At 42.3% G+C, this 12,700-nt stretch overlaps 2 protein-coding genes across 2 annotated transcripts in view; both read left to right on the plus strand.

The window, feature by feature from the left end:
- Positions 1-9,759, plus strand: part of ptdss1a (phosphatidylserine synthase 1a) — an 11,039-nt gene extending 1,280 nt beyond the window's left edge. The window contains exons 3-13 of the mRNA XM_037676339.1: positions 1,333-1,377; positions 1,470-1,594; positions 1,679-1,837; positions 1,941-2,092; positions 2,203-2,344; positions 4,582-4,694; positions 4,802-4,867; positions 5,109-5,208; positions 5,323-5,391; positions 8,359-8,425; positions 8,571-9,759. Of these exons, the coding sequence (XP_037532267.1) occupies positions 1,333-1,377; positions 1,470-1,594; positions 1,679-1,837; positions 1,941-2,092; positions 2,203-2,344; positions 4,582-4,694; positions 4,802-4,867; positions 5,109-5,208; positions 5,323-5,391; positions 8,359-8,425; positions 8,571-8,665 (1,133 nt within the window). The 3' untranslated portion in view covers positions 8,666-9,759. The remainder of the gene's footprint in view (positions 1-1,332; positions 1,378-1,469; positions 1,595-1,678; positions 1,838-1,940; positions 2,093-2,202; positions 2,345-4,581; positions 4,695-4,801; positions 4,868-5,108; positions 5,209-5,322; positions 5,392-8,358; positions 8,426-8,570) is intronic.
- A 745-nt stretch (positions 9,760-10,504) lies between these two features.
- Positions 10,505-11,818, plus strand: LOC119409451 (E3 ubiquitin-protein ligase NHLRC1). Its single transcript, XM_037676340.1, has one exon. The coding sequence runs from the start codon at positions 10,554-10,556 to the stop codon at positions 11,751-11,753; it is 1,200 nt and encodes a 399-aa protein (XP_037532268.1). The 5' UTR covers positions 10,505-10,553; the 3' UTR covers positions 11,754-11,818.
- The last annotated feature ends 882 nt before the right edge of the window (positions 11,819-12,700 follow it).

The following is a 12,700-nucleotide window of genomic DNA, read 5'->3' on the forward strand; positions in this document are numbered from 1 at the left end:
CCCCCCCGTGACCATAAAAGTTAGAAGCGGGTAAAAGATAATGGATGGATGAAGAGGGTGTTAGTCATGTCACCACATTTCCACATTTCGGTCCTCGACGTGTCGTTGGACCGGTCTTGTCCTGAGGAGCTGCTCTCGTGTGTTGAGCCGTCTGTGCGGAGCTCGTTCACGCTCTCCAGTCTGAAACGTCCTCGCTGCTCTGAGCTGAAAACAGTCGGGGCCAAAAACTTAAGAGAGTGCCGCAAGTTTTGGTTTTCACAAGGTTTCCTTCTTCAGGTGTTTAGAACCTTTCATCAGATGTTCACATGGTGTAGTGAAGTACAGTTATAAGCATTCTGTGCATGATTTAAAGGTTTTATTGACAAACGCATGCAGTTTAAGCATTTGCAGTGTTCTGTAAACACTTTTGACCTTCTGGGCAAAATCTTAAGTGATGGGAACCCATTGCCTAATTCATGCTTGGAGTTGATCAGAGCTTCTGGGTTTTTATTTGTCCACCCTCGTTTTGGAGGATTGACCTCAGGTTCTCAACGGGGTTGAGATCTGGTGAGTTTCCTGAGACCAGTTTTATTCACCGAGCCACTTGTGCCTCGGGACATGGTCCATCATGCTGGAATAAACACTGTTTATTCTTTATTCATGGCGGTGTTCTTAGGAGCGAACCCTCTCCCTGGATGAGAAGCAGCCTCACACACGAACGGTCTCAGGATGCTTCACAGGACTCATGATCACCTGTTCTTCTCGGGACAATCATTTTCCAGCTGTTTCAAACATTCTGAAGTCGACACGCTCCAAAACACGACCCAAGAAGCATTTGTGAAAAAGAAGGGCTGAACAATTAACTCCTATTGATTGAGACTTCATCAGCTTCCATATCACGAAGTCCAGAGTCCATATGACGTCCTAGAAGCTGGACATGGAGCATGTTTTGCTGAAACACATGGACATTTGTGAGGGCAGGTTCCTCTGGTAGATGATTAATAGAAGACGAGAGCCGTTGTTTGAGTGGGGTGTGATCACGGTCATCCAGAAGGTGTTTTACAAATCGTTTCAGCTTAATGAGTAACGAGGGCGGCTCACTCGGAGCTGAGAGTGGCCGTAAAGGTAGCTCAACACGGGAGGAACGGAAAGGAGCGAAGATAGTTGACGCTCCTTCTGAACCCAGGCGTGAAACGGCGTCCGTCTGCACGTTGTCAACAATCGGTCTGTGTCGCTAATCTGAGCTGATTTTACCCATAAATGAGCTCCGCTTGGAGAGTTTCAGCTTTGAATCCATGCAGAGCAAAAACAACCATTTAACCTGAGCTGACATCTGAACTGGTCTGATTTCAGGTCCATTCACCAGACCACACCCAGCCATATGGAGAATAGTGTTCGGTGAGTATTTAACGTCGTTAGGAGCACAAAAAGAGTTTTTGTGTTCATCGTTTTACTCCCCGAGGTTTGGTTTTTTGTTGTTGTCTTCTAAGGTTTGAGCGTGCTCTACTTCCTGTTCCTGGTTTTCATCATCTTCCTCAACTGGCAGCAGGTGAAGCAGCTCATGTTCTGGTTGGACCCAAACTTGCGTTACGCCAAGCGCGAGGCGGATATAATGGTCAGTGACGATAAGCGAGCGCCCGATGGGGTCGGCGATCCGTCTTAACGTTGCTAACGAGCCTCTCGGTGCTCCCGCCTGCAGGAATATGCTGTGAACTGCCACGACATCACCTGGGAGAGAATCCTGAGCCACTTTGACATTTTTGCCTTCAGCCATTTTTGGGGTTGGGGTATGAAGGCCCTCCTCATCCGGAGCTACGGCCTCTGCTGGACCATCAGTATTACCTGGGAGCTCACTGAGGTAGACCGACTCTGATCCATCTCTGGTTACTGAATCTATCAAAGCTGCCGATGTAACTCGTTCGTAGAAGGACGTCGACTCATCTCACTGTGTTCCTCTGTAGCTGTTCTTCATGCACCTGCTGCCGAACTTCGCAGAGTGCTGGTGGGACCAAGTCATTCTGGATATTCTGCTGTGCAACGGAGGCGGCATCTGGCTCGGCATGACCGTCTGCCGCTTTTTGGAGATGAGGACGTACCACTGGGCCAGCATAAAGTACGACCTTGTAGTCAGGAAACTGATTTCAGGCGTGTTTCATGTGGAGGCGTTCGCTGCTCACGGCACGTTTCTCTCTGCAAACTTTTCTTTGTTCTTCTCCTAACTAGAGACATCCACACCACCACGGGGAAGATCAAGCGAGCCGTGCTGCAGTTCACCCCCGCCAGCTGGATGTACGTGCGCTGGCTCGACCCGAAGTCGTCCGTGCAGCGAGTGATGGGCGTCTATCTGTTCATGATCATCTGGCAGGTGGGTCAATCCTCTCTTTCGCCGTCTTAACGGCGACTTAAGTACCGATGAGCCAGAGATCATCCAGTGCTAAGTGTCGGCTAATCTGATTAGCTTCAGAGCCTCGTGGGTCTGTTTAATTCACAGTGGTTCTGTTGTCTGCTTGTGGACTGGTGGTCCGTTAGGAGCCGCCCAGACTGGCATCACCAACTGTATGAAAGGGTGAGGCTACGTTCAGTGCCAGGTCTGCTTCTGTAGCGTCACTGCTAACAGAGCAATTCCCTGAAAGACGAGATGTCGCTCCTGAGCGCGTCCACATCAGCATGTTTTCTGTGAGGGAGACCTTATGAGAAGTGCATGATGGGAAAATAGTTACTTTGTGTTTTACAAAAAAAAGTGCAGCGAATTATCCAAAATGTAGAATTGGTCCGATCAACAGCAGTAAATATACTACACCTATATCATGTAGTTTTAGAGTACAGTGGTCCCTCGTTTATCGTGGATGTTCCGTACCCCCCCCCCCCCCCCCCAGCGTTAAGTGAAAAATCACGAAGTATGGAGACAGTAGTTCAAGTTCAGTTCTAGTTCAGTAAACTTTGTCATGACATGTGCCTGGCTGTAATCACACTCTTCACCTGATACTCCCCCCCCACTTAAATTAACAATTTAAATTTAAATACTGTAATATTTTAAATAAATAATCCATGCAGCATGGATTGTTTATTGGGGACTGCCATGCAAATTCATGGCAGGCACGTATTATTCTACACCTCAGAAGTGAGTCTACATTTCTATCTCCATTAATGTGGCCCAAACCACAATGTCTACCCCCACAAAAGTTATATCAAAACGACCGGCCCGGCTCCGGGAAGTGTGCACTTACTTTAATTGGCATTCGCAGTTACCATGGCAACATATTTTGCTAACCAAAATGCCAAATTTCCCATAGGAAATGAATAGGAGAAAACTCTTCATAGAAACTGAGTAACATATGGAGCCATTTTGGTTCAACATGCAAGGAAGGCACCTATTATTACCTATTATTATTATTATTAATTGGTAATATTAATAATAAATATTAATTATAGATTATTAATGTTAATAATGATCAATTTTTATATAAATAATTATTCATATTAATAAGTAATATTTAATATTAATACTAATTATTGGTGTGAATATTATTAATATTGATTAGTAATTATTAACATTTTAATAATTAATAATATATAAATAAGTTATAAATATATTAATAATATTAAAAATTAGTATTTGTGATTAATATTAATGATCATTAATATTTATTAATAATAATAATTTTATAATAAATAGGCAGTCCCCGTCAAAGTTTCTCCTGGAACTTTCTAGTTTGAAATATTAGAGTATTTAAATTGTCGAGAAGAGAAGCTGAGCAGGACATCAAAGGGATGTCACACAGCTGATGCAGCACGGAGCAGAGATGTTCTTCTTGATCAGTTACTCTTAAACAACTGAACATAGAAGTTCTAAAATAATAATAAATAAAAAAACTTTTACCACTTTTATATTTTGTGATTGACGATTTTATGATGTGACATACTTTGAATTTTAAGTTGGAAGACAAAAGTCGATCGGTGCGTCTGGACAGCAAAGGGTTAACCCTTCACAAAGCTGCAGCAGGAGAAATGTGTGTGTGTGGCAGAGAGTGGAGATCATGACAGGCTGCAGGAGGGAGCTTCCCCCTGCACTTGTGGGCTGCACACATGGTGCAAAATCATTTAAAATAATTAATTTTAAATGAACAACCCATGACTCATCCATCAGTCTTGTGTGTCGAGTCTAATGTTACTTTGAAAATCCGCGATATAGCAAGTCTGTGAAAAGCGAACCACAAAGTAGCAAGCGACTACTGTATATGCATTTAAAACCATATTTATCTAAATGATTCAGTTACTGGGAGTGAAGTTTTTTGCTTTTGGAGTATTTTAAATCACGACAGCCACACATTACATAAACAAGGATTGTTGATTCAGTCAAATCTTCAACAATCCCTGATAACAAGAAATCTTTTTACAAAACCAAAGTGAAAATCTTTCTGATGAATCCATATTTTTCGTGATTAATACTGTTTGTCTTGTGCTCTCTACCCGCCGCAGCATCAGCGTAAAGTCTTGCTCTAGTTTTGTTTATAATGCAGAGCTCCGCTGATATACAGTCTGTATATTCCACTCAACTCCAGTAGTAGTATTTCCTCTACATTTCTTCTTTTTGACCCACAGCTGACAGAACTGAACACGTTTTTCCTCAAACACATCTTCGTGTTTCCGGCGAGCCACGCCCTCAGCTGGTGTCGCATCCTGTTCATCGGCATCATCACCGCTCCGACAGTCAGGTGCGTGGTTCCACGCCGTCTCTCGTTCTGACGATCTCATGGTTTTCTCTGCCTGGAGTCGAAAACTGTAGGAAAGTCCTGAAGACGTGTATCTGTTTGTACTTTAGGCAGTATTACGCATACCTGACAGACACACAGTGTAAGAGGGTCGGGATGCAGTGCTGGGTGTTTGGGTGAGTAAAAATACCAGTTTATGTCCCTAAACTCAAACGTTTAACTTCCTCATGTAAAACCCAAGATGTCAGATCTGCATATGAAACGTTAAATGTGTTTAATTTTCTGATTTCTGCCGCTCAGGTAAAACCCACTGAGTTTATTCCCACACTTTTCCTCTCATTTTACAAACGAGAGTGCACCATAGGTTCCTGTTGAACCCTATTTCTTTTAATTTTATTATCATTTTGTCGTCCTCAGGGCGATAGCCTTTCTGGAGGCGCTGGCTTGTATAAAGTTTGGACAGGATTTGTTCTCAAAAACACAGATCCTCTACGTGATCCTCTGGCTTTTGTGTTTGGTAAGCTCCGACCCACGATTTAGTTTCTGTGTAACGATAAACAACTGATAACTAACACGCTTGGACATATGTGAGGCTAATAAATTAAAATATTTGTGTCTGATGTGTTTTCAGGCCTTCATCACCTTCCTGTGTCTGTATGGAATGGTGTGGTGTGCAGAAACGTACGGTCCGAGACAAAAGGTGTGTGTTTTAGTGTTTTCAGTAGAGATGAGCAAATAATACAGAGGCTTTGCAGCGTGTGTCCTGAAGCGGAGTGGTTCAAACCACTGTGTCGGAGCGTTTACCAGAACACTGCTGGTGTCACCGTCACTGCTTCACTACGCTGGTTCAAATTGTTCTGAATCATTTTATTGGCTTTAAACGAAGCTTTCTATATGAACCTGAACCAGCGTTTCACCCTTTGTGTACTTTGACACATATTTTGGGGCTGCAGTAGCAGGGAGCCGCCCAAAGCAAAATCTGTAAATTAGATTTAACCCTTGGTTTAATCTGTAAAGGTTTTGAGAGTATGGGTGTCTGCAGATTAGTATTCAGTTGTCCACCAGATGTCCCTGTTCACTGTCAGACTCTTAAAGTTTTATAAAACTGCCCAACTTTACTTTTGTGACGTGGAGAAGCTTGGATGAGTCAGAAACAGGCAGCTGCTCAGCCGACAAAAGTGATTTGGTGCACAACTCGGGTATTGCATTTGGGGGGGGGGGGGGGGGTTAGTATATCAGTATAAGAATGAAGTGTATTTATTATAATTTAGCTCTTATGTAGTCGTCACTTAGAAAATGTTCACTGCACAGCGTACCCGGCGATGCTTTGTAGGATGAAACTTGTCTGAACCGATACTGGTTTGTCTAATGGAAACCTAAAATAAAGTCAAATATATATTATTATTATTTTACACTGTGCAAATATTAATTCAGTTCACTTCAGTTTATTTACATAGCGCCAAGTCACAACAGAAGTCATCTCAGGGCAACATCCAGAGGCAATACCAGCTTGTACTGTTTAATAATTTGTACTAAGCTTTAGCACGATTCAGCCTGTACACTATATTCTACAGAAGCTACTATCCACTAGCTAATTCAATAATTAACAGTCGATATATCGGCTTTATTGGCTACTTTTAAACGGTTACATTATTTGCATCAATTCTGGTTGGATCACATTCAAACTGAGCTAAATAAAGATCAAATCTGTCACTTGTGAAAGAAGGCACTCTTTCTCTTCTGTAGCGCACACAGCTTTCTGGCATATTTTTAATATACAATTATTACTTAAGTATCAACTAATTCTAATATTATATAATTGTATTATTATTGCTAATTTGTCAATATCTACCAATACACCAATTGCCTTTTTTGGTAATGGCCGACGTTGCTGCAGTGCATCACAAGGTCACATGACCATGTACTGTAGTGTTTTCTATAACTCTGTGTTCAGACTGAAGATGTGGATGTTTGTCGGAAAACCTCAGCGCTTCATGAGGCTTCTTCTGTCCATCACTGGGTTTCTGGAATGTTTGACATGTTGGGTCTAGATTAGCAGTCTGTATTTAGTAAGACAACTCGAGGTCTTCAGTTTGGCAAACATAGTTCTTCCTGGGGTACACCACCATAGTAACTTTCTGCTGTTTGAGGCAAGTGTAAAAGTACTGCACACAGGCCAGTAGTAATTATTTTAAAAATTAGAGGTCAAATAAGCCGCTTTGCCATTGATAAGTGTGGCTCGACTCAGTTCTCGTCTTGTCGGTTCTTCTCAGGTGTACTTGCCACTGTGACTTGTTTCCCTGCTCTGTGGTTGATATCGTTAATGCAAATTGGGCGGTTTCTTGTAGCGCCGTCCAGCTCGCGCTGAATCCTTTGATCCACCACTGCAAACAGAAAGATCTGGACCTCATCGTCGGTACACAGCACTACTTTTGGAGCTTCCTAGAAAATAGACAAAACAAACTAACCCACATTCTACAATTCATTTTGTTTATATAGCGCCAAGTCACAACAGAAGTTGTCTCAGATACAGAAACATTCACATACATAGAAAAGCCAATTAGTAAACGGTGTCTATCTAAGGAAGCAGCAGATTGTGTTGAATCTTCACTTGGTCGCAGTCTCCCATCCTGAGCGAGCACAAAGACGACAGTGGAAAAGAAAAACTCCCTTTTAACAGGAAGATACCTCCAGCAGAACCAGGCTCAGGACAAGCGACCGGCTGGTTTGAGAGGAACAGGAAGGAGAAACAAACGAACACAGAATGTCCGGTCCAGGTGGAGAAAAGACAAAAAAAACATGTTAAGATATAAATAATTACAAACAGGTAGAGTAGAGGAAGTAAAGACATCAGCAGAGTGAGGAAATGTGGTCAGTTTGTCCTCCAGCAGTCTAAGCCTATAGCAGCAAAACTAAAGAATAGCTCAGGAAACCCAAGCTGACTAACTATAGGATTTATCAAAAAGGAAAGTCTTCAGCCCAGTCTTTAAACTGGACAATGTGTCAACCTCACGGACAGAAACTGGAAGTTGGTTCCACAAGAGAGGAGCCTGATAACTGAAAGATCTGCCTCCCATTCTGCTTTTGGAAACTTTAGGAACCACAAGTAAACCTGCAGTCTGAGAGCAAAGTGCTCTATTAGGAAAGTATGGAACAATAAGATGGAGCTAGGTTGTTGAGGGTTTTGTATGTTAGAAGTAAGATTTTGAATTCTATTCTGAATTTGACAGGGAGCCGATGTTCTTTAAAGCCATACAAAGACATTTTTAAATCTGATCTCCCTGTGGCTTCATGATAGAAGCATATAAAAAAAAAAAAAAAAAAAAGAAAAGTCAATTAATTTCCACACAAAGACCATCTTGTTGTTTTGAGCTTTCTTATTTTATTTAACCTGAACACTATGAATTCTCTTTTTTTTTTACCAGAACAATTCAATACTTTCTTCCACTGGATGTGTGCAGAACAAAAATAAGAGTCTTCTGAGGGCCGGGCAGCCAAGGCTTTTTAACTTTAGCTTTGTTTTTAATGTGACTAGCCGACCTGCTGTCAGCGAGGATTACCTTCCTGGGTTTTCCCCTCAAACGTTTCTTCTAAATGGGTGTTGAAGAAAAGCTTCTGGATCAAGTTGTGTTACAGGAGTGCATGTTATTTATCTTTCCTCTCACAGAGCCTCTCAGAATGCGAGGACAGTAATTACACGGAGTCTCCTGACAAAACGCCGGAGGAGTTTAAAGGTACGGCCACTCTGAATGAAGTCCATCAACCGCAAGACGAGGCCGTCGACCTCACCAGCCCTCAGCTGCTAGCCTGTCCGACCTCCAGTGTTCTTCATTCATGCGTGCTCTCATGAACTTATCTTTCAAATGTTCAATGTTTCAGACGACACGGACGTAAACGGCGACAGTCCCACAACCAGACAGAGAGTGAAAGTCTCGGGGACGAACAGTTCCATCAACGGTCGTGACGGCCAGTAGGAACGGCATCCAGAGGAGGCCGCCGGCGACTTCTGGACTCGCTCTAAAAGTGTTGTGGGGAGTGGTTAGAACTGCAAACGCTTCATGTTTGTAATTAAGAGCCACAGAAGCCAACAGGGTGGATGAACGGGTCCATGAGGTGTTGTTAGTGAAGCTCAAACTGCAGAAGGTGCTCGCTGAAGTGTTAAAAAGCTCCTAAAGCCACTAATCACAGGTTTGTCTGAGAGTGAAAGGTCGTGTGAGTGCGCGAGATTAAAGGCTGATTTTAAATGTGACTGCATGCTCATAATCGTTTCTAATGAACAGTATCATTTATGACTGAACTGCCCGAACTCCTGTACAGCACGAGGAGACACGTTGTACCGTCAAAAAGCCGTTGTGTTGATCACTTTTATCAAAACTTGTATCGCTGTAGAACGGTTAAATCTTTTGATACAAACATCACTTGGTGATCTTTGTGCATCACAAATGTTTTATGTCCTGTTTTTAAAACTTGAATGTTGGCAGAATTTCAATGCAAGACGGCTTTACTTTACCGGGATCTTCGGCGGAAGTCCGATTTGTCACGAAGCACACGGTGAAAGCACTTTGCAGGACGTTTTCCTCGAGGAATACTGTGCATTTTTGTGATGTTCAAGTATTAATGTGAATCATTGTGACTTTACTTCCTGTCCATCTGTGGCAAATATTGTTTTTTTTTAAATATTTTTTATTTGAATGTGCTGACAAGACGGGGGCATTATCCAAAATTTCTGCACGTTCTTGTTGCGTTTCTTGCTTCTGCACGGCTGCCCAGTCAACAGTTTGGATGAAGGAACGTGTTGCGGCACCGTTATTTAACCTGCACCTCAGACGTGAACACAAGTGTTTCTGTTCGTTGTAATATTTCAATTCACGCCTTGTGCCTGTTTGCATGGAACATTTCTCTGTCTGTATTACGGCTAAACTAGGTCTCACCTCGAGTGCTTTACTGCGGGTTTATCGTACCGACTTTTAGCTATCTCCTACGTAATCCTCGACAATCCAAACGCAGAACTCTAAAATCTGGATTAGACGTTATAAAAAGGTACACTGCCTCTGGATTTAGATGTCATTTGCCAAAACTCTTTCTTCTGAAAATGTGTTGTTCTTTTTTCTTTTTCCACTGTGGAAAAAATGGCAACGTATTAAAAAAAACTTTTACATTCCCTCTTGATTTGTGAGTAGTTTCTGCATTGAAATGGGCAGCTTTTTGTATTTATTTGTTTTGTTTTAATACAGTGTGCTGTTTGTAAGATTTTTTGTGATCTTGCTCGAGCCCTGAAGGGCGTCCTGTTGGAGGACAGGATTGTTGGATTGGCTGACTCAGTCTCTTCCCCTTTCGGGTCAGATTTCACTCCGTCTGCACAGCATGAAAGTCAGACTGAAATAGCTGCGTAACGCTGATCTGTAACAGGATGTATCTGAAAGCAGAGTTGCTCTTTTCGGGGGGAAAGGGTGGAGATAAAATTGAAACGGACAATAAAGCCAGGTGTGGATGGAAATCTTGGGCCTGATTAAAGTAAAAGCCTAATTTCATCAGTAAAATCAAGTGTGAGCATCCTGGTTTCAAAGCAAGATAAATGTATGCTTGTGTGTGTGTGTATATATATATATATATATATATATATATATTGTGCTTTTTCTGATTGTTTTGAGATACTTCTGAGTCCTGTTCGTTGTTCCAAAGGAGGGCAGCAGAGAGCCTTGAGCTGGAGTCAAAACATCACGTGATGATGGAGGCCTCACAGCCCTGGACATGTGAGCAGAGCTGCAGCTCAGCTCATCTTTCTCATCCTTATCACCTAAACGATTCAGATTTGAAGCCTTTTGGATTTCATGAAGCCTGCTTCAGGACATTTCAGTCGTCATGGACAAGAGTCCCGGTCTCTTGCGTCGTGGCTCTTTGAATCCAGAGGGGACCCTGAGAGAGATCCAGATCAACTTGCTGGAGTGTAAAGTCTGCTTCGAGACGTTCAGTTCTCAGCAGAGGGAGCGCAGGCCTCAGAACCTCTCCTGCGGTCATGTACTCTGCCTGGAATGTGTCACTGCTTTGTCCCACCCTCTGCTGAGGAAGCTGGAGTGCCCGTTCTGTCGACAGCTGTGCAGCGCTGACAGCACCTCCCACTGCCGGGTTCTCAGTGACCTGCAGGAGCTTCTGTTGTCCCAGAGGCCCTCATCCTCTGCTGCTGCTCCTCCTCTGTGCAGAACTAAAGAAGGATCTCTCTCAGCCACAGGTCTGCACCTTCGCACTGTGTTCGGAGGTTGGGGGACTCTTGTCAACCCCACTGGAATAGCTGCTTTGGGGTCTTCTGGTGCATTAGCTGTGGTGCACGATGGAGCCAAGAGGGTTGTGGTGTTCAACCAACAGGGAAGGAAGCTGAACAGTTTTGGGCGAAGAGGAGAAGCCACTGGGGACATCTGTTACCCAGTGGATGTTGCGGTGACTCCAACTGGTTGCGTTGTGGTGACAGATGCAGGGGCTAAAGCTGTGAAGGTTTTCACCTCCAGGGGGAATCACGTGGTCACGGTCAAGGGTTCATTCCAGATGCCCTGGGGGGTGGACACAAACGGTGATGGTCACATCCTGGTTTCAGATGTCCAGGCAGGCACGCTGTCCCTGGTGAAAGTGGACTACGGTCACGGTGTCATTCTGGAGTGCCGTACAGTGATTTCCAACCTTCAGCGTCCCAAAGCAGTGGCCTGTTGTCGAGTGGCTGGGAACACTGCAGTGATGGAGCATCCAACGGAGAGGCACCAGCACAGAAAGCTAAAAGTCTTTACCAAAGACTTCCACCTTCTGTACCAGATGGACAGCTTCAGCCTGAACCTGCAGTTTGGTTTGAGGCTGAACATGTCAGGATTGGCGTTTGACAGAGACGGAGAAGATGTGTTACTGACTGACTCTGATCAGGGATTGGTTTGTCGGTTAGGAAAGCTTCAAAATGACGCGGTGCTAGCTCCTCTGGTGGGGAGCCATCTTGTCCGACCGGTTGGGTTGGTGGCACTGAACAACGTGTTCATCATCCTGGATGGTGGTGACCATTCTGTGAAGATTTATTCTGTTTAAATTCGAATCTCGAACCACAAAATGTATCAAGAATCCCAAAGCAGGGAAAAGAGTGCAAAAAATAAAGAGAAGTAAAAGTGTGGTGTTTCAGTGTAATTTGTTGTGCTGATAGAAAAATCTGCACATTTTAAAACTAGTGGTAGATCTTTGTTGAAGTGTGGTTCTGTTGTGAATGATAAATAATCTACCTGCTGTGAAGCTAGCTCCTTAAAAAAAATACAGTTTTTAAAAAGTTGATTTCTAATTTCAGGACTAGTTTAAGTTGGAATAAGGACTCAGAAGAACTTACATCCCAAAAATGCCAAAGTGGTTCATTCAAATTATTAAAAAAAAAGTTTATACTGCCATCATTTATATGTTACACTCTATTTACATTTACACAAGTGGCAGCTGCAGCTAGCTGTAGTGGTTTCAATGAAGCTCTGGCATAAAAATGATTCTCCTGCATAAAACTTACATTTTTATTTAGGACTTAAAATCTTTAAATTATCATTTAGAATCTCAAAATGATGTCTTATAATCTTAAGGTTTATCTTTTTATAATGACATAGCATCTTATAATTATAGCTTAGCATCTTATAATTATAGCTCAAAATCTTAAAACTATAGCTTAGCATCTTAATTACAGCTTAGCATCATATAATTTTAGCATAGCATCTTATAATTAAAGCTTAGCATATTATAATTATAGCTTAGTATCATAATTATAGCCTAGTTTCATAATTATAGCTTAGTATCTTATAATTAAAGCTTAGCATCTTGAAATTATAACTTAGCATCTTAATTATAGCTTAGTGTCTTAATTATAGCTTAGCATCTTAATTATAACTTACCATCTTTTAATTATAGCTTAGTATCTTATAATTAAAGCTTAGTATCTTAAAATTATAACTTAGCATATTAATTATAGCTTAGCATCTTAATTATAACTTAGCATCTTAATTATA

The sequence above is a fragment of the Nematolebias whitei genome, chromosome 5, assembly GCF_014905685.2.
Source record: "Nematolebias whitei isolate Nwh7 chromosome 5, NemWhi1, whole genome shotgun sequence".
NCBI classification, from domain to species: Eukaryota; Metazoa; Chordata; class Actinopteri; order Cyprinodontiformes; family Rivulidae; genus Nematolebias; species Nematolebias whitei.

Bases quoted from the DNA above. Each gene is read 5' to 3' on its own strand.
- LOC119409451 (XM_037676340.1), top strand. From the start codon at position 10,554: ATGGACAAGAGTCCCGGTCTCTTGCGTCGTGGCTCTTTGAATCCAGAG.